The following is a 20820-nucleotide window of genomic DNA, read 5'->3' as shown; positions in this document are numbered from 1 at the left end:
TATCTGTGCCTCCGGCTGCATCTGCTGACACCCCTTTCTCTTCTGGGTGGCCAGAGGGACAGACGTTGTCCTCCTGATGCTTTTGAGTTTGGGAGTCCTCCTTGGCCTGACTCGGGGCCCTAGGTAGCACTCCACACCTCCCCACATGCCATCAGTGGCAAGTGTAGGAAAAGAATGTGAGTTTGGAGTCAGGCAGACCTGGAATTAAACACAGGTTCAGCCACTTATTAGCTGAGTGACTTGGGCCATCATTCACTTTTGCAAGACTTAGCAAAACGGGATGGTTATACCACCAGGCAGGGAACTGCAGGGGGTGGATATGTTTTTTGTAAAGAGCTGAGAGCTGTGCAGAGCCTTCTTCCCTAGGCCCCACCAGGCCTGCCTGTCCCTTGTGGGTACGGGAACTAAAGCCTCAGGGGGCAGGTCACCACCACACCTCCCGACCCTCCCCAAAGCCCTGAGCCAGGCTTGGCCTACAAGGCCAAGGTGCTAACCTCCTGGGCTACCCCAGCAGCAGAGAAATCATGAAATGCCAGGGCTGGGAGGAAGCTCCACGGCCGCCTTGTTCAGGCTCTGCCTTAGACTAATGGGAGAACTGAGACCTACAGATCCCCAAGAAGTGTCTCAGAGCCAGGACTAGTGTCTGTCCCCGACTCTCCAGGATGCCGAGAGGCCCCTATAGGACTCACTCAGGCCTCCCAGCATGATCCCAATGGAGCTGAAGTTGGCAAATCCACAGAGGGCAAATGTCGTATTTCTGCTCTGACTTGAGAAGACAGAAGATGAGCGGGGAGGGTCTTCCCTCAGATGGGATGGGAGTTTGCTCAAACCACCCTGTACCCTGGGCTTAACTTCACCCACTGCCTATGTGCCTTTGACCTTTGAAGCGCTCGGTGCTGCCCCTTCCCAGCCATGCACGCCTACCTCACAAACAGAGCCCCCTCCTCATCTGCCCTTGAATCTCCTTAATTACCAGCCTTTCTGGGTATGATTCAGGCTGGCCCAGTCCTCTCACTTTGGCCCTACTAAGCTCTGTACCCAGGAGCAGTGGGCGAACGGCCCTTCCCGACATGCTGCAGCCCTGCACCTTTGTTTGTGGAGAATGCGCACAGGCTGAGGTCCTCTGAGGTGCTGTCATGCCCAAAGAACAGGATGGTGGCCCAGTGAAGAGAGGGAGGGATTTGGAGCCCAGTCGGCTTGGGTTCCAGGCTTGTCACGGCTTATCTCAGGTTGAGCAAGTCGATAGCCTCCTAAGTTTTAGTTTCTCCATCAGGAATGTGGGAATAATAGTAGCTGCCTGGAAAGAACTGTCATAAAGATCATCTAATATACAGGAAGTACCAGGCACAGGGGAGGTATTTAAGCAAGGTAATTCTCCTTCCCTTTTGCTCTGAACGGTTGTGTAATTTCTTAGAAGTGTTAAGAACCAAAATGGAACAATTTGGAAAAAAAGATGGGCTTAGACCCATACCTCACACCATATAAAAAATTAATTCTAAATCACTGAAGCAGATAAATATTAATATTTTAAACATCAAATAATAAGAAATATAGAATAATTATTATTGTTACAAAATAATATTATTACTCTCATTTTGGAGAGGAGCAAACTGAGGCTCACAGAAGTGACTGAAGAAGTTCACACAGCAAAAATGCAGCTGTGTCAGAATTTGAACTCAGTTTTGTCTGACTCCAAAGCACATGATTTTAACTACTTCGCCTTATTGTTTCAGGAATTTAACCCTTGCCAGATTTTTGGAATGGAGATAACTTTTAAAATTTAGATATTATAGAAGAAATGCAAAGATTTGGTGTAAATTTTGTGTTTAAAAAAATCCCTGAATACAGAATGAAGGGGAGAAAAAAAGACTAGGAAAAATATATGTAGAAAATGTAACAGAAAAGGGTTAATATCTTTATAACATACAGAGTTTATACAAATTGATGAAAAAATATTAAGGTACCTGCATTCTGCTTACTCACCTACAATCACCCTCCCAAGCCACCCAAGTAATCTTAAAATGTCAAAAGTCAAATCTTCAGTAACTTCCTACTGCTCCTGGGCCTGTGTCACTCTCGTTTACAATTACCACCTGTTCTAACCTCACTGCTCTCCTCTCAGTTCTCCGAACAAGTGCTTTTCAACCACAAGGCCTTTGCATGTGCCTCTTTCTTTGCCTGGAATGCTCTTCCCAATTTCTCCTGGCCCCTCCTCCTCCCTGCAAGTCTTGGCCTAATAACCACATCTCAGGGTGGCCTTTTCTGACCAGCCCAGTCAAGGAAGACCCCCCTCCCCGTTTCCTCTTATTGTTTCCACCATAGAACCTACCACTAATTGTGGTTTTAAAATTTTGTATTCCTTTGCTTTCTTGCGTTTTGCTCGTGTCTTTCACTAGGTGTAAGTTCCATGTCACCAGGGACCATGTCTGTCGAATTCCCCTTTTTATCCCTGGTACCCAGCAGAGGGCCTGGCACTTCAGAGGTCTCAACAAATACTTGCTGAAGGAATGAAGTTCATTTAAAAAGATCCTGAAGGCACATACCACCCACTATCTCTAGAGAAGGGAGTAATACTGGAGCTGAAAATGAGGAGTGAGGGGAAACCTGGGCTTTTTACTCCATACAAACTTTTTTTTTTTTAATAAAGAGTACATTCCTTTACAATTAAAAAAATAATTTAAAAAGCAAGAAAAAAATTTTATGTTAAAAGTTCCTAGTAACCCAGTAACAAATGAAAACAATGAACTATTATTTGCCCCTTAACGTATCAAAACTTTTATTTTTTAAGAGGCTACTCAGCCCTGTTCAGTGTGTGGTGAAATCAATGCTCACAGGCACAGCTGGGGCGGTTTCAGTTGTTACAACCCCTTGGGAAAGATACTGGCAGCAACCACAAGAGGATCCGTGCCATGTGATTCAGTCATCCCACATCTGGGAAAGCTCCTGAGGAAATGCTCGGAGAGGAGGGAGAAGTTCTGTGCAAAAAACTATTCATTTCAGCATTGTATATAATAGCCAAATAATGGAATTATATATTATATTTATTATAATATAATTAATTGTAATTATATTATATATTATAATAGCTGTAATTTTGGGATGATAAGGTGATGGATAATTTTGTCATTCTCAATCATGTTACATACAGCTGTTATTCTTTTAGAAAGTTTCATTTTAGAAAGCTTTTATAGTTTTTTTCTTTTTTTTTAATGTCTTAACAGGGACTTCCCTGGTGGTCCAGTGGCTAAGACTCTGCACTCTCAATGCAGGGGGCCTGGTTTGATCCCTGGTCGGGGAACTAGATCCCACATGCCTCAACTAAGACTTTGCATGCTAATTTGCATGCCGCAACTAAAAGATCCCACATGCCGCAACTAAAGAAAAAGATCCCGCATGCTGCAATGAAGATCCCACACAGGGCAACGAAGATCCCGCGTGCTGCAACTAACTAACTAACTAAATAGATAGATAGATAGATAGATAAGTCTTAACAGAAGAAACCAACCCCTGAACTGAATCCAATATATTTTTTTTTTTTTTGTGGTATGCGGGCCTCTCACTGTTGTGGCCTCTCCCGTTGCGGAGCACAGGCTCCGGACGCGCAGGCCTAGCGGCCATGGCTCACGGGCTTAGTCGCTCCGCGGCATGTGGGATCTTCCCGGACCGGGGCACGAACCCGTGTCTCCTGCATCGGCAGGCGGATTCTCAACCACTGCGCCACCAGGGAAGCCCTGAATCCAATATATTGAAGATGAATGTGGTGGTGAGGTCTCCCTGTTTTACTCTCTTAGCTCATTAGATGCTCCCATCCATTCCTTCCGGGTAGGCGTGGCAGGTTCTACACTTGTTTTCCAACAGAAGAGGCAAGGTGCAGCGGCTGGCCCAGGGCCGCACAAGATGGTGGCCTGTCTACAGCTGGAGCTCAGATACCTCCAACGGGGCTCTTTCTCAACCTCAGCCTCCTAAGAGGCCTTGAGAAAGATGGCCTCTGAAGCTGTCTTGTTGCCCAGGGCAACGGGATGTGGGAGGTTGAGCAGCCCCTCAGTTTGTCTCAGCCGGGCCCACAGGGGAGCCGCTGCATCACACCCTGTCCCAGGGAGGGGACAGGGACACTCACAGAGATCCACTGCTTCCTGGAACTGGCCCACTCCTCAGCGCCCATCGTTCAGAAACAGCTTCATTCCCAGCAGCTCAGCCACCACCGGGCAGCCCTCCCAGGCCACGCCCATCAGGGAGGCCACTGACTGCAGGATGTAGGAGCGGATGAGCCTAGGCATGAGGCAAAAGGAGTGGCCGGGACTGGGGTTGGCCTGGGCTTGTGGGTGTCCACCCCCCATCACCCACCAACCAGGACCACCCCCTCCACAGGCTGCATGGGTGGCCGGAACTGTATCTGGAAGCTGAGCCCCTGGACGTCCATCATGTCTCCCAGCCAGGAAAGGGCAGCATTGATGAAGGCCAGCACAGCCAGGAAAGCAATCAGGTTGGCTGCGATGTTGGTCACGACCCTCACAGACATGGCGGTCCCACTGCTAGCTACTTCTAAGAGGTTTTGAGCATCTCTGTTGATGGGATAAGGAGCCATTATTATTTGCCTATCTCCACAAACAGCAGGGCTCCCCAGCCTACAGGCTCAAAGAGGAACCTTGGACAGAGCATTTCAGAGCCAGCGGTCCTTGTTTTCCCTCTGAGACCAGAGAGAGAAAGAGGCTGACCCAAGCACTAGGATAAGACCCAGGCTCCTAGCACAGATGCTGTCCAAGACAGAAACCACTAGCCACGTGAGACTTTTGTGCACCTGAAAGGAGGCTGATCTGAATTGAAATGTGTTGCAAATATACACACCAGATTTCAGAGATTGAGTCCAAAACAAAGAATATGAAATACCTTATTAATAATTTTTTATATTGATTACATGTTAAAATGACAATACTTTGGATATCTTTAGTTAAATCAAACATTTTATTAAAATCACCTTCTTTTTACTTTTTAAAAGATGACTACTAGAAAATTTTAATTATAGATGTGACTCATATTTCCCTAGGGCAGTGCTGTTCTAGACCTTCAGGAAGTTGTGCAGTTGGGGATGCCTGTTGTATCCACAAGCACATTTGTCAAAAGTCATGTCTTTCAACACTTTTTAAGAATTAAATGTTACACAAACGTTGCTAAGACTATGATAAAGAGATGTTAGGAGGTGAGTGAAATCAAGGACAGTGCTCAACGTGTCAATGCGATTGACACTGAGGATCAGACCTCAAGGCATGTAGAGAAAGTGGTGTGGAACCTTTTCACGACCCTCCTCAACACACACACACACACACACACACACACACACACACACCACACACCAGGCACATCCCCAAGAACCAGGTCACTTGCCCATGCCTTGACTAGTCCATGTTTCCTGCTGGTCAGAGACTGGAAAATAAGATGCGAGAACTGGAGTCTATATCTTCATAGGTGAAGCTGTGACCAGGGCACTGAGAGAGGGGAGGTGGCCTGGGCTTGGTGAAAGACAGAGATGGGCAGAGAAAATAGGACCTGCTGCTGCCTCTACCTCTGCTCCTGTCTCCGCCCCTCCCACCCCACTCCCCTCTCTGCAGACCCTCCTGCTGTGCTTACCTGTAGGTCAGTTTCACTCCTTCCTCACCCCTGAACTTGTACTCCTCCACCTCCGGGTAGAGGGCTAAGGCACAAGGGGCAGCCATCACAGAGGCAGCAATTATTAAGGAGGCAGCATCGATCTGCAAGAGTGAGAATGAGGGTTATAGAGAGATGTCAGGAAATGTGAAGGCCAAGAAGTGTGGCCCAGGGCAGCAGGGGGACATGGTACTCTACCCCGCTGGTATATCACCATCATCGGTACTGCTGTCACTGTCACTGATAATAGTAATACATTTTGTGTGTAGAGGGTCACAGGCTGTATGCACAGAAACTTCTATTCCCACACCTCCCCCAGGACTTCAGGAAGTTAGGCAGGGCAAGTACTGTTATCCCACTTGACAGACAAGGAAACTGAGGCCCCAAAGGGTTAAATATGACTTGCCCAAAATAAAGGAAAGGAAGGAATTAGACCCGTTGTGTCTTTTGGCTCCAAGTTCAAGGTTTTTCCTCCCCTTCTCGGCTATCTCTCTTTGACCACTGATCTGAGGGCTGGTTCATCATTGGCTGAGGGGTTTGTGATGGTTTCAGACAAAGCTCACAGAACTTGAGAGTTGAAATGGATCCAGGATGTGACCTAATTTGACCTTGTAGTAAAGGAAAGTCTTCCCTCTAGAGGATCCTTACTGTCACTTACTGTGGCAGGGAACTCACCACCTCAAGGCAGCCCATCACATCTACTCCTGTGGTCAGAGAGCTGTTTCTAAGGAAATCTGCCCCTACAACATACAACACCCACCCTTTGACCCTGGGTCGGTCTCCTGGAGCCAGGCTATAGAAGCCCTCACAGCAAGATGATGGAGCTACCAGACCCCTGGAATTCTCCCTTCCTGAATTTTCATCTTCACTGTGGTCCCAAACCCTTTGCTTCCCTGTTCTCTTCGCAGAGATGGAACACTTTTTCACCACTGTGTTATTTACCAAATGGGAGAATTAGAACCAACCCAAACATCTGACAATGGGGGGATGGCTATGCATTGTCAAGCTGCCATCAAAAACAATGGTTACCAAGATTTCACAATAATGTGGAGAAATGCCCGCATACTTGCATATAGTGCATAACCACAATGATAGGGAAAAAAACAAACTCCACAACTATGCATAAAAAGAAGATCAGAAAGAAATACACCGAAATGTCAACCAATTGTCTGTCCCTGGCTAGTGGGGCCAGAGTAATTTTCTTTTCTTTCAGCTTTTCTGTATATTTCTAAATGTCCACATGATATATGCTGTTTTTAATAAGCAGAAAAGTAAAATAGACTTCTTCTTAAAGTTTGTGATAAATCAACTGCAGTTTTAAAAATTTAAATAAAAAGGAACAAAAGGAGGGGAGGTAAGTTTAAGCTACATGTTCAGGCGAATAAAGCAGAGGGCCAAAGAAGCCCATGGAAGTACCAGGAACTACTGATGAGGAACCAGGCCTCAGAGACCCTCTGAGGCTCTGAAACCCTTGTAATATCCTCCTCCTCCTTCTTCTCTTAAAGCCCCTTTGTTTCCTTTCAGCGGTAAGCAGAAACCCCTTAAGATGTGTACCAGCTCCAGCACCCACCTCCCACGTGCCCCTATCACAGCCACTGGGTGTGCAGTCCTTGCTCCTCATGGAAATAGTCAGCCTCAGGCAGGTGTCCTCTCTGGACTTTCCAGGCCAAGCTTTGGGACTTTGCTGGCCTCCTCCTCAGCTGCCCAGCTCCAGTGGGCACAATACCACATCTGGAATCTTGGGATTTTTCCGCCACCAGCCAGGACACTCCCCCTTCCTCCAGCTTGGAGGCTACATCTGGTTTGTCAGCTCAAGTCTCAGTGGGGAGCACAGCCTGCACATTCTTGGACACTGCCCTTTGAATGGGCCAGTCGTGGCCACTGCCGCAAATGCCCCAGGCAGTCATTTCCTGCTCATCTTGGAAAGGGCTGAGTCCTGCACTGGCAGGGCTCCCGGGGGCACTGGGTCAGCCCACACATGGTCTCCCTGCTGCCAGTATGCCTCAGGGCCATGACATTCCCCAGAGCTGCCTCCAGACACCAGGTCAGGAATGCCTTCTGTCCCAGCATGACAGGGCCCACTCCTGCCCAAGGCCCTCCTTCCTCTACCCAAAGGTGTCCCATGTGAAGAGGGATAGAGGGTAGGAGCCATCCATTTGAACTTTCAAAAAGGTCTTTAATGAGAAAGGAAGGAAATCCAGACACTCCAAAGCATAAAATGGGCCAGTTTTAGAAGGCTGGACTTCTGACCCTAATATGTCAGAGAAAGAATGACCACTTTTTCAACACCATGTCAGGTGGTTTTTTGTTTTTTGTTTTTAAGATTTTTTTTTGATGTGGACCATTTTTAAAGTCTTTATTGAATTTGTTACAATATTGCTTCTGTTTTATGTTTTGGTTTTTTGGCCCTGAGGCATGTGGGATCCTAGCTCCCGGACCAGGGATCGAACTCACACCCCCTGCATTGGAAGGCAAAGTTGTAACAAGTGGACCACCAGGGAAGTCCCTTGTTTTCTGTTTATTATGGCATTTAATTCTTAGACTGCTGTGAGGTGGGCAGTAATTCCACCCATTTTACAGATGTAAAAACTAAGCATGTGGTTGACTCTTACTTGGCCCTGCTTGGGCCTCCCAGAGCCTGTCCCAGGGGCTCCCACTCCTGCACAGTTGATTGAGAAACATCAGTGGCCATCCCCTCAACCCATCCTGTGTTCACAGCCCAAGGCACACATCTGGATCTCTTCTCACAATGATCCTGAACCAAAGGGGTGGGTAGGGAGACCAGGTTCTGGGGTTTTAGCAGAGAGAGCTCGTGCCTACCTTAGAGTTTTTGGGAAACACACTGAAAAGGGACATGTATGTGGAGGTCACAGTGAAAGGATTCAGTCAAGTGACACTTGGGACCTCAGACCAGGGAGAAGGTCTAGACCAGTGTCATCTGATACAAATATAGCACAACTGTGATTTAAGTTTTCTGGAAGCCAATTAAAAAAGTAAAAAGAAACAGATGAAATTAATTTCATTAATGTATTTAATTTAACCCAATATACCTAACATATTATCTTTCTACCCCTGTAATCAATGTAAAACTTATCAATAAAATATATTAATTGATTTTTCCATGCTAAGTCTCACGGCAGATCTCATTTCAGACCGACCACATTTCAAAGGCTTAATAGCCATGTGTGGCTAGTGGCTGCTGTGTTGGATAGCACAGGTCTAGAAATATCCAGATTTTAGCAATAGGAGGGGTGCAGGGAAGAGGCAGCCAGAAGCTGAGCATCAAAGAGAAAGGAGGAGAGAGAAAGGGGGGATTCTCTTTGGAATTCAGGGGCTAAGGGCAGAGCCCAAGATACAGTGAAGAACTGCCTGGAAGAGGGTGTGAAAGGAGAGAGGGGAGAGGTTGGGAAGGCAGGGCTGTGGGAGGAAGCCTGGGGGCTGCTGTAGTGGCAGCTAAGAGCCAGGCGGTGGCAGAAGAGAGCTTCTCTGAGACCAGCCTGGGGGCAGATCCAGAGGCCGGAGGGGAGGAGGGAAGTAAGGTGGACTAGCCTGGGGCTTCCGTACCAGAGACTGTGGATGGAGACCCGCGGCCACTTGGCTGATCCTGGTGGCCTCTGCACATTCTGTAGAGCTCAAAGGAAGTGGGTACCAGGTCTCTTCAGTGGGAAGGCCCGCCTGCCTGGGGCTGGGCCTGGACTCTGCCCTGAGACAGGGAAAGAAAGGAGGCTGAGCTGTAAGGGGATTGTGGAAAAGGGAGAGAGTTCTTCCAGTACTTTAGTCTTAAGTAATGGCAACAACGCTTATGTGATAGAAAGAATACCATTCTTTTAACTGGCTTGTGGGACCCAAAGCAAAGTTAAGACGTTTAAAGGCTCTAAGTCCCAAAGATAGCAGGGCAACCCCTCCCCCAATACACCACCATGAAAAAAGTTTCAGGAACAAAGTTTCAAGTTTTCATTTTTGAAATATCAAATTCCTTCCTAAATCAACTGGTGGTGAGGTATGGGGGAGGGGGGTGGCATGCATCATCTCTGATGGGCCCTTCCTAGGCCTTGGTGAGAAAAGGTGCAACCCGGATGACCTCTAAAATTCTAGGTGGAGGGTGCCGGGCGGAGAAGACAAAGCCTCAGAGTGCAAGGGGCCTTCTTGAAAAGTCACGAGGCAGCAGCCATCCTGCCCAGACAGCTCTGTGGGTATTCGGAGCTGAGCCTCCTGGTGTGGCCCAGGTGTGCTGAGGGAAGGAATGACTGAGGGGCAGGTTACCTCATCCCCTTGGATATATTCTCAAGGACAAAGATGAGAAAGAAAGGTGGAATCTGAGACCAGTGCTGGTCATTCTTTCATCCCCCGACCCATTCACACACAGCAACAGGAGAGCCTGGGCCCTGGGAGAGGCAGGCTGCCCTTCTCCAAACCAGCGCACGGAGGCCCACCTCACCCTAGGGGCTGAGTGACCGTGCATTGCACGGATGAACTTACCCAGCTCATTCCCTTACTGATCTACATTTATGTTTCTTGGGTTGTTTGCTGTTACAAATAATGTTGGAATTTTGCATCTTTTGACCACTTGTGAAAATATTTCTGTATCATAATATTCCTAACTGGATCAAAGAGGACTATTTTTTTTTTTTTCAGTATGCGGGCCTTTCACTGTTGTGGCCTCTTCCATTGCAGAGCACAGGCTCTGGACATGCAGCCTCAGTGGCCATGGCTCACAGGCCTAGCCGTTCTGTGGCTAGGGATGTGGGATCTTCCTGGACCAGGGCACGAACCCATGTCCCCTGCATCAGCAGGCGAACTCTCAACGACTGTGCCACCAGGGAAGCCCAAAGAGGAGTATTTTTAAATTGACTGATACGTATTTTCCAAAAAGGTTAGAGCAAATTACACTCCCATAAAGAGTATATGGGGCTTCCCTGGTGGCGCAGTGGTTAAGAATCTGCCTGCCAATGCAGGGGGCACGGGTTCGAGCCCTGGTCTGGGAAGATCCCACATGCCGTGGAACAACTAAGCCCGTGCGCCACAGCTACTGAGCCTGCACTCTAGAGCCCACGAGCCACAACTACTGATCCCGAGTGCCACAACTACTGATGCCCGCGTGCCTAGAGCCTGTGCTCTGCAACAAGAGAAGCCACTGCAATGAGAAGCCCGCACACTGCAATGAAGAGTAGCCCCCGCTCGCCGCAACCAGAGAAAAGCCTGCACACAGTTACAAAGACCCAACGCAGCCAAAAAAAAAAAAAAAAAAAAAAGGAGTATATGAATGTCCCGCAGCCTTGCCGTTTAGAGGCATGTAAAATTTTGCATATCCTTGAAAAGAAACATAAGTTATTATTGTTTTAATTTATCAGTGAGCTTGAATATCTGTTTATCATTTATGAACTTTTCTTTCTTGATCAATCATTAAACTTTTAAAAAATTGTGACTTTTTACCTTTCAGAGGTTTTTCATTTTTATTAGTTAGCTCTGTCAACTTTTTTTTTTTTTTTTTCGGTACGCGGGCCTCTCACTGTTGTGGCCCCTCTCGTCGCAGAGCACAGGCTCCGGACACATAGGCTCAGCGGCCATGGCTCACGGGCTCAGCTGCTCCGCGGCATGTGGGATCTTCCCAGACTGGGGCACAAACCCGTGTCCCCTGCATCGGCAGGGGGACTCTCAACCACTGCGCCACCAGGGAAGCCCTGTCAACTTTTTCCTTTACACTTTCGGATTTCATGTCATGCTCAGAATTTTATAAGAAAAAGGCAAGTTGCAGAAAAGTGTGAATAGAATTACCTCATCTTTAGTAAAAAAAAGAAAAAGAAAAAAAAAGCAAGTATATGTATATTCAGTTATATGTACTTAAATGACTTTTTACACAGAAATATCTGGAATGACATATTTTGTCAGTGGTTCCCAAATTGAGCGAGTATCTGAATCACCTGGAAGGCTTGTTACAATACAGGACACTGGGCCCCATCCCCAGCATTCCTGATTCAGCAGATCTACAGAGGGGCCCAAGAATTTGTATTTCTAATAAGTTCCCAGGTGAAGCTGTCTCTGCTGGCCCACTGGGGACACTTTGAGCACTGCCGTTCTCATCTAGTAAGAGCAGTTATCCATGAGAAGTGGGAGTGAAGTGTTTTGTTTTGTTTTTTACTTTATTCACTTCTGTAAGAAGCAAGAATTTCTTTGATATTTAAGGGAAAAAAAATAAGACCTTGAAAGACTTGCATGTGAAAACACAAACAAGTCCAGTGTTTTACACAAATGTAATGCATTATTACCAGGCACTTGGGAGGGGACACTTTGAAGATTAATCTCTGCTTGCCATGCACTAGTGTTGTGATTGGTTTAAGGGCCTGATTCATACCACTGGAATTTGATTTAGAAATGTACTGTGCTCAGAAAGCTGCCCAAGTAATAATTTATGAGTAGAGGAGGGGCTTGTGCCCAGAGAGGGTGTAAAGGAGAGGCGGTGGGAAGATGGGGTGTGGGAATTGTAGGACAAATCTCCAGGGATGGCCTAGGTGGGGGACTGTGTGTCTGAGTTTTGGAGTCAGACAGATCTGGGCTCAAATCCTGGCTTTGGGTCTCTCACTTACTCTCAATTTCCTCATCCTTGAAATGGGGATATTAAAACACTTATAGCACTTTGCCTCAGTAAGCAGAACACTGGAAACCTTTGCTCCCACTGGCCACGTGGGAAGCCCAAATGGTCCAGCCCACCTGGCCTGCCTCACTCAGGTGAAGCTTCTCCTCCCACCATCACAGCGGCCCTGGTTTAGGACGTAGCCCACGAGAGAAGACCTCAGGTCGCTCTGGCCAGGAGCTGTGTGGGGCTCCCACAAAGGTGGGTTTCGGGTTCTTGGTTTTCAGCAAGCAGGAGGGCTCTACATACCCCAAAGGAGATGTAGGCATCCAGCAGGCTGCCGGCAATGGTGGCACAGCCTCTGGTCATGACAACGTGGATTTCAGAGAGTGTCATGTCTGCCAAGTAGGGCCAGATCAGTAGAGGAGACTCAGTCTGCAAACGGGAAAGATGTCCAATAGGCAGAGCTGGTCAGGCTAGCACAGGCACTTGGGGCGTACCCCCTCCACCTGGGAGTGAGCAGGTCACAGTGAAGGCTGGGGAACCCCAGGGGAAGAGACAGCAGGGTGGGGTGAGGACCAGAGTCTGTACTCGGCTGAGCCTCTCTGAACCTCAGCATCAGCCCAGCTCTGTGGAAGGACCCCCAGCCCTTCCTTTGGGCCTGATAATGCTTTTCTGTGTCAAATGCCTCCCATGTCCAGGCACCCAGCTAAGCCCCTCACACTACTCCAAGCCTGAATGTTTAATGAAGCCATGGGAGTTGCCAGAAAGAAAGGAACTGGGGCATTTGATGGCGTGTTTAGTTCAGGGCACATGGGGAAGCCTGGAGCCATTCGTTTATTCATTCAATAAATAATTATAGTACATACTATGTTCCAGACTGTGCTATGGAATAGGGACAGAGATCGGGGAGGTGGAAGGCAGATGGACAAGGCAGGGTAAGCAGTGGACCTCAGCAGGCAGAGGCATGATCTGACTTGGGTTTTTAAAGCGCCACTCCAGGGGACTTCTCTGTCTGTCCAGTGGTTAAGACTCTGCAGTTCCAATGCAGGAGTGCAGGTTCGATCCCTAGCTGGGAAATTAAGATCTCACATGCCGGGTTTCTCTGGTGGCGCAGTGGTTAAGCATCCACCTGCCAATGCAGGGGACATGGGTTCAAGCCCTGGTCCAGGAAGATCCCACATGCCGCGGAGGAACTAAGCCCGTGTGCCACAACTACTGAGCCTGTGCTCTAGAGCCCATGAGCCACAACTACTGAGCCCGCGAGCCACGACTGCTGAAGCCCACATGCCTAGAGCCCATGCTCTGCAACAAGAGAAGCCACCACAATGAGAAGCTCATGCACCGCACCAAAGAGTAGCCCCTGCTCACCACAACTAGAGAAAGCCGTGCACAGCAATGAAGACCCAAAGCAGCCAAAAGTAAATAAATTTTTTTAAAAAAAGATCCCACATGCCACACAGCCAAAAAAAATCAATAAATAATTAAATGATTTTTAAAAGTAAATAAATAAAGGGCTACTCCAGCCTGTGTGTGAAGGATGGGTAGGGGCAGCATGGTGGCAGGGAGAACAGAGAGGAGGTGACTGTGGTGTCCAGGTGAGAGACAGGTGTGGCTCACAGCAAAAAAAAGAAAAAGGGCAGCAGGGCAGATCTGGGATGTGATGTGGGACAGAGCTGGCAGGACTTGCTGATGGACTGGATGCAGCTGGGAGCAAGGGAAGCAAAGGAAAGAAGGATGACTCCTCGATTTTTGTCTAACAACCTCATCGAAGACGTTGCCATTTACTGAGAAGGGAAAGTCTTGGAGATGTGCAGGTGTGTTCAGGGAGGGAATCGAGGGTTCTGCTTGTTTGGACTTGCCTAGTAAATTATCTAAGGATATTCAAGTGGAGGGTCAAGGGGGCAGTTATATATATATCAGACTGGTACTTAGGGGAGAGGAAGTATTTAAGCCATGGGGCTGGGGCAATCCCCTGGGGACAGACTGTGGCCAGAGAAGAGAATAGGGCCCAGGCCTGCCAACACTGAGCTTGAAATGATGCCACTAATCCTTGAAGGCTCCCCGTCCCCCCAAAAGTTAATTCGCCTTTGGAGCTCTTCCGGTTATCGTTGTCACATTCACCAAAGATTTGTATTTTCTCAACAGAAACCATTGATTACATTTATAGCATTTTATATAAAATAAATGCTGATACTGAAATATCTTTTTCTCTTTTGCCTCATTTTGAACAACTAAGGGATTTTGGACTATTTATCTGAGAGAACATCTGTCTTAACTGGCTTTTAAAAAAAAGAACAAAAAAAAAAAAACAAAAAAAAAACCAAACAAAACAAACAAAAAAAAATAATAAAATAAAAATAAAAATAAAAAAAAGAACAAACCTTTGAAATCAACACACTTGCATCATAGCAAAAGCAATGCAAATATTCTCCAAAGTTTCCTAAACTGCCCAGTGAAATATGGCATACTTTGGCAAGTATGTTTTTTTGGTGACTTACATGTTGGGCGGATGGGCCAGGATTCTGGAACAGTCACCAGAGTCTTACCTCTAGGAGGGTCCGGCCTTCTGAAAGGGACTCAGGACCGATAGTCCCTTCAGAGTCACACTTATATTGGAAAATACATTTTCAGGAAGAGGGAGGGAAAAAAAGACAAACTGAAGTCGTGGAAGGAAGCCTGGCCAGGAAGAAGACTTGGATTCTAAGTCCTGGCTTATGTTGTAGGATCTTGGCAAGGCATTCCCAGCCCCGAGCCTCAGTTTCTGCATGTATAAAAGGAGAACACTGGACCCCATCTGTAGGACTTGTGACTCTCTAAGCTGATGAAGACAGCCTAGGCCTAGGGTGGTAGGAGGTGCCAGGGAGATACTATCCTCCTTGGCACGACCCAAGCAAGGAGTATATCCCCAAATGGAGCATCCCTAGGGCAGCAGCCTTTAGTGACACTGGGAGAAGGTTTGATTGGCTCTTCTGCTGACTGAATCAGAGCTCTAGGGACCCAGGGCACCCACCCTCCTTGAAGGCAGGAGGCTGCACTACTGACCCGGCTCACAAAAATGTTTCAAGCCACACTCAGGGTCTCCGTGGCCATGGGACCCATGGTGGCCTGCATCAGCCAGGAGATCTAAAAGGAAGCAAGGTGCTTTTTGTGGATTGGTATCAGCAAGCCCCAGGGACAGAGAGAGTCAGGGGTGGAAGTACCTTAAAAGTCTTCCTTCCAACTCCCAACCCAGGTAGAACTCCCTCACCTACATTTCCCCAAAGGTCCATTCATCTTCTCCTTCCACACCTCCATTGATGGGGGCTTACCATCCATGAAAAGAGGATTTCCTGGTCAAATATATTTGAGAGGGCTTCCCTGGTGGCGCAGTGTTTGAGAGTCCACCTGCCGATGCAGGGGACACGGGTTCATGCCCCGGTCTGGGAGGATCCCACATGCCGTGGAGCGGCTGGGCCCGTGAGCCGTGGCCGCTGAGCCTGCGCGTCCGAGCCTGTGCTCCGCAATGGGAGAGGCCAAGACAGTAAGAGGCCTGCGTACCGCAAAAAAAAAAAAAAAAAAAAAAAAGAGAGAGAGAAAAAATATATATATATATTTGAGAATTGCTGTACACACACACCTTGGAGATGACCAATACTTACCAGTTTATTAAAGGCTCTGAGAAGTCCTGCACAAAACTTGTTTAAATTTGTTTAGCCTGGTGTCTAGCTTAGCTTCATAAAATTATTTGACCAAGGGACTTCCCTAGCAGTGCGGTGGTTAAGACTTTGCACTTCCACTGCAGGGGGCACGGGTTTGATACCTGGTTGGATCATATGACATGGCCAAAAATAAAATAGAATAAATAATTTGACCATGGGATCCCTTTACCTAGTAGCATTTATTAACTTGCTGTGAAACTAGAGTTTTGTAAAAAGACTTTGGGAAACGCTGTATTAAAAAGTTCTTTCTTGGGGCTTCCCTGGTGGCGCAGTGGTTGAGAATCCGCCTGACGATGCAGGGGACGCGGGTTCGTGTCCCGGTCCGGGAAGATCCCACGTGCCACGGAGCGGCTGGGCCCGTGAGCCATGGCCGCTGGGCCTGCACGTCCGGAGCCTGTGCTCCGCAACGGGAGGGGCCACAGCAGTGAGAGGCCCGCGTACCGGAAAAAAAAAAAAAAAAAAAAAAAAGTTCTTTCTTTTAATCAGCATGAAATTTGCTTCCCTGGAATTTCTCTCCACTGCAGGTACCTCTCAGGCTGCCTTTTCCCTAACCTTCTATAAGTGTTTAGAATCCTACCCGTAACCTTCTTCACCCTGGCCTTCTCTTTTTTGGCCCTTTATCCCTACTTCCTTCAGCCATTCTATGGAAGGTATGCTCTCAGGCCCTTTAAAACTGAACCCACTGATAGTTCAGTTTGTCATAGCCCCTCGGTTGAACACATTCTCCAGATTTGGGGATAATTGTCTCCCTTATGCCATGCACTGTGTACTCTTAACATAACCACAGGCTGCACTTCTGGCAGCTGCCTGATGATACTGGTTTATTCTGAGCTCAATCAGCTAAAAACCTCAGAATCTCTTGTCCAATGCTGTCCAATGCTGTCTCCTGCACCCTGGTTCTGTGCAGCAGATTTTATGAACATAAGCACAGGATTTGACATTTATATCAGCTAAGTCTGGCCCACGTGACCCACTGCTCTCAAGATCTTTTTGGTATAAATTATTTTTTCCCCTAACACTTCTCCTCAATGCAGCCCCAGTTCTGTTAACTTCCCTCCCCCAAAGACCCCACTGGATTTTGGTACCATTTCTCCTTAGTAGCATGACAAGAGACTCTGTGAAAAGTTGTTTGGTGGGTAGTAGACTCTGAGAGGAGGCTGGGGAGCAGGGGATGCTAGAAGGTCCAGGCCCTCAGAGCAGGGGATTTGGGGAGGGTGTGGGCTTGGGATCAAGGCATTCTGGGAGAGTGTGGTTCCTGTCAGCCTGTGATTCTGGGAGGGCCCAGGCTGGGACCTTGAGAACTCACCTTCAGGATCACCCACTGCATGAAGCTCACGTAGTAGAGAACTGACATGGCGCAGCTGAAGAAAACAATGATGGGCAAAACCTGCCGGCAAAGAGCACAGACCCTGGGGTTAGAGGCAGATAGGTGGCAGGGTACCACGCAGGGCCTCGGAGACCCCAAACAGCCACTTCATCCAAGCGCTTTCCACTCAGAGACCCGATGGGGTCAGGGAAGAAACTCTGGATTCAGTGCATGAAATAGCATATGGGGCCTCTCTGGAGGCAGCTGTCCTCTCTTTTCCCCTCTAAACATTAACCATCCACCCAGGCATCCCTTGGGCTGTGGTAGAGAAGCAGGACTTGAGTCCACCACTTTTTATCACCTGCTTCTTTGTCTGTAAAATGGGGAGAACGTGACTACCTCTCAGGTTGTTGTGAGGGTTTTGGGAGGTGGCTCAGGGCCCAGCACCTTCCTAGCACAGGGTCTGTCCTCCACCCTGAGCTCAATCCTTGGCCCATGATGCTGGCCTTAACCTCCCTCCTGTGCTTCGGGCCTGAATCAGAGGCCCTCATCTTTCTAGTGTTCTACTTCCACTCCGTGCCAGTGAGCTCCAAATGACACTCATTGTGGACCTGCCACCTGCACTTCCTCCTGTCACCCTGTTTCCTATTATCAGGCTTATGACTGCTTTTCACTTACTCCAAGCCTCTTCAATTTCTCCTTCAAAGCTTCCTCATGTCCATTTCCTTCTCCCCAGGGCCTCCCGCTCCCTGCCCTGCACTTCCTTGTTACAGTCTGACTTATAATAACAATAACAACTTAAATGTCGCTCAGTGGAGGACTAGTTTGATAACCCGTGGTGTGGCTGTGCAGTGGTGCACTCAAAGTCAGGGAACAAGAGTGAGGAAGCTCACTATGAGCAGTTTGGGGATGATTTTCAAGATACATTGTTAAATGAAAAAAGAGGGCTTCCCTGGTGGCGCAGTGGTTAACAATCCGCCTGCCAATGCAGGGGACATGGGTTTGAGCCCTGGTCCAGGAAAATCCCACATGCTGCGGAGCAATTAAGCCCATGCGCCACAACTACTGAGCCTGCACTCTAGAGTCCGCAAGCCACAACTACTGAGCCCACGTGCCACAACTACTGAAACCCGCACACCTACAGCCTGTGCTCTGCAACAAGAGAAGCCACCGCAATGAGAAGCCCGCGCACCGCAATGAAGAGGAGCCCCCGCTCGCCACAACTAGAGAAAGCCCACGCGCAGCAACAAAGACCCAACTCAGCCAAATAAATAAATAGATAGATGATAGATAAATTTATTTAAAAATTTTTTAAATAAATGAAAAAAGAGAAGGTGTAGAACAGGGTGCATGGTGTGCTAATTTATGAGTAAAAAAGGTGTGGGTGGCATTGCAGGTGCTCTTGTGTGGGCACAGATATCCTTAGACAGATATGCAAATGACCAGGAATGGCAGCTGCTTAGGGAAAGGAACTGGATGACTCGGGGGTCAGGGGTGGGAGGGAGATTTACTTTTTACCAAATCCCCTTTTGTACAGTTGGAATGTGCTATCTGTTCCAAATAGCTTTAAAATAATAAGTTATGCAGAATTCGTAATAACATGGGAACATTCTTATGCTAGAATGTTAAGTGGGGAAAATGGAATATTAAAAGCATAGAAGGAAGGCTGGGAGGCATACACCCCAATAGTCAAGGTAGTTGCTTCTGTGTGCTGGGACTGTGGAAACTTTGTTTTCTTCTTTCTCCATTTCTAATTTCTCACCTTCTCCTATAATTTTCTATAAGAGGTGGACACTTCTCAAGGGAGGGGAGCACGGGCACAGGAGAGCTTTGCGGGAACCTCATCAGCGCAGGTGATCTCAAACTTGCTGGGTTTGAGATGCCTGTGGAACATCCAAGTGGACTGTGGACTGGGCCGATGTAAAGAAAGGCCAGCAGCTCTGAGGAGAGGTCTGGGCCAGGGCTCGGTTGAGTGCAGGTTGAAGCCACGGGGCAGATGCAGTTCACTGAGGAAACTACCCTGGAAGAGAAGAGCAGTGGCTGAGGACAGGGCCCTGGGGTCAGCATCCCTGAAGGGTGAGAGAAGGAGGAGGAGTGCGTGGTGGAGACAAAGAAGAAACAGAGTGGTTGAAGGACTTCCAGGAAGGGGTGCGATGGAAATTGAGGGCAGCTTTTCTAGAAGGGATGGTCCATCAGCTGTCCCAGATGCATCAGAGAACTCAGTAAGGACTGAGATGGATGCTTGGCACCTAGCGATTCAGGGCTCCCTGGTGACCTAGGTGAGAGCAGTGTCAGGAGGGGTGAGCACAGAGGCTGGGTATCAGCAAACCAAGGAGGGAGCGGGACATGAGGAAGCAGAGACAGCAGGAGAAGCTTAGCTGTACTGGAAGAAAGAGGGGCTGCCGAGAGGGGTGAGGGGTGGAGGAAGAGTTACTTTCATTGTTCAGAAGGAGAGTGTAGAGCAATCAAGTTCAAGCTCTGGCTCAAAATGAATCGGGACTAGAGTGATCCCTGATGAGAACAGAGACTCTGCCCTAGGCAGCTCCCCTGGAGAAGAGAAACAAGCCCTGCTGAGGTTGTTTTCCCTTTCCCTTCCCAGATGAATGCCGCAGGCTCTATCTGGATCTGCTCCACTTGACATCCCTGTCACCACCACTGCATGGGAGTGTCACCTGACAGGGAATGCAGGCACCGGGTGGAGCAACCCTTTTCCTGCCCTGTGCCTCCCCATGGCCGCCTGGTGCTGGACACACCCCCCAACACAAGGGTGGTGACAAGCATCCTGCTCTCCCTGGGAGAAAAATGCAGAGAGGATCACGTACTGTCTAGACTGCCTGTTCAATTTATCACGCGAGGGACCACTCGGCAGCCTGGCAGCTTAGCACAGATGGCTCAGGCCAGGAAGGAGAGGGCCCGGGGCAGCAGAACCCGACTGCAGAATTGGGACTTTCTCCTGGCAGCAACCAAGAGACATTTTCTAGCTGGGAGATGTGGATCTTTGGTAGAAGAGAAGCTGGGACATTTAATACTAAATAAGGGCCCTGAGGCCAATATGATCTGCCAGTCCAGGAAATACCCTTGGGCCCTGTAGCATGTGAGATGGCGGAAGACAGGGCAGGCAGCTGGACAGCACCGCTGTGGGAGGGGTGAGGAAAGTGCCATTAAGTCCTACCACTCGTGCACTATGAGGTCCTGCTAGGAGCCAGGTACACAACGTGTGGTGACTCACAGATCCTCAAAGCAACTGAGGTCCATGTAAATCCACTTCACGGTGGGGACACTGAGGCCGTGAGATGTTGGTTACCTGCCCAAGGTTACACACCTGCAAAGAGACAGAGTACCTCCTTGGCCACTAAGCAGGTTGCCAAGGACCTGCCATGACCCTGAGGAGGTTTGCCCTAGTGCCAGTCCTGGAACCTCACTTCTTTGTCTTCAGGAGAGGCACCCCCTCCCAGGGAGAGCCTCAGCCAGGGTGTAGCAGCCTCGAGTAAGCCCTGACCACCACTCTGGGAACTCAGAGCAGGCCGGTCCTGCTAGTGCCAGAGTTCACCCTTACTCATGGCAAAAGGAAAGTACAGCGCCTCTAAGCCAGTGCTTCC

At 48.4% G+C, this 20820-nt stretch overlaps 1 protein-coding gene across 1 annotated transcript in view; it reads right to left on the bottom strand.

The window, feature by feature from the left end:
* Positions 1 to 117: 117 nt before the first annotated feature.
* Positions 118 to 20820, bottom strand: part of LOC131752718 (sodium/nucleoside cotransporter 1-like) — a 56307-nt gene continuing 35604 nt past the window's right edge. Inside the window, 7 exon segments of the mRNA XM_067029981.1 lie at positions 118 to 198; positions 4118 to 4269; positions 4389 to 4562; positions 5626 to 5747; positions 12524 to 12649; positions 15260 to 15340; positions 17222 to 17302. Of these exon segments, the coding sequence (XP_066886082.1) occupies positions 4152 to 4269; positions 4389 to 4562; positions 5626 to 5747; positions 12524 to 12649; positions 15260 to 15340; positions 17222 to 17302 (702 nt within the window). The 3' untranslated portion in view covers positions 118 to 198; positions 4118 to 4151.

This window comes from Kogia breviceps, chromosome 3 (assembly GCF_026419965.1).
Source record: "Kogia breviceps isolate mKogBre1 chromosome 3, mKogBre1 haplotype 1, whole genome shotgun sequence".
NCBI lineage: Eukaryota > Metazoa > Chordata > Mammalia > Artiodactyla > Physeteridae > Kogia > Kogia breviceps.
This window is presented reverse-complemented; position numbering and strand designations above follow the sequence as displayed.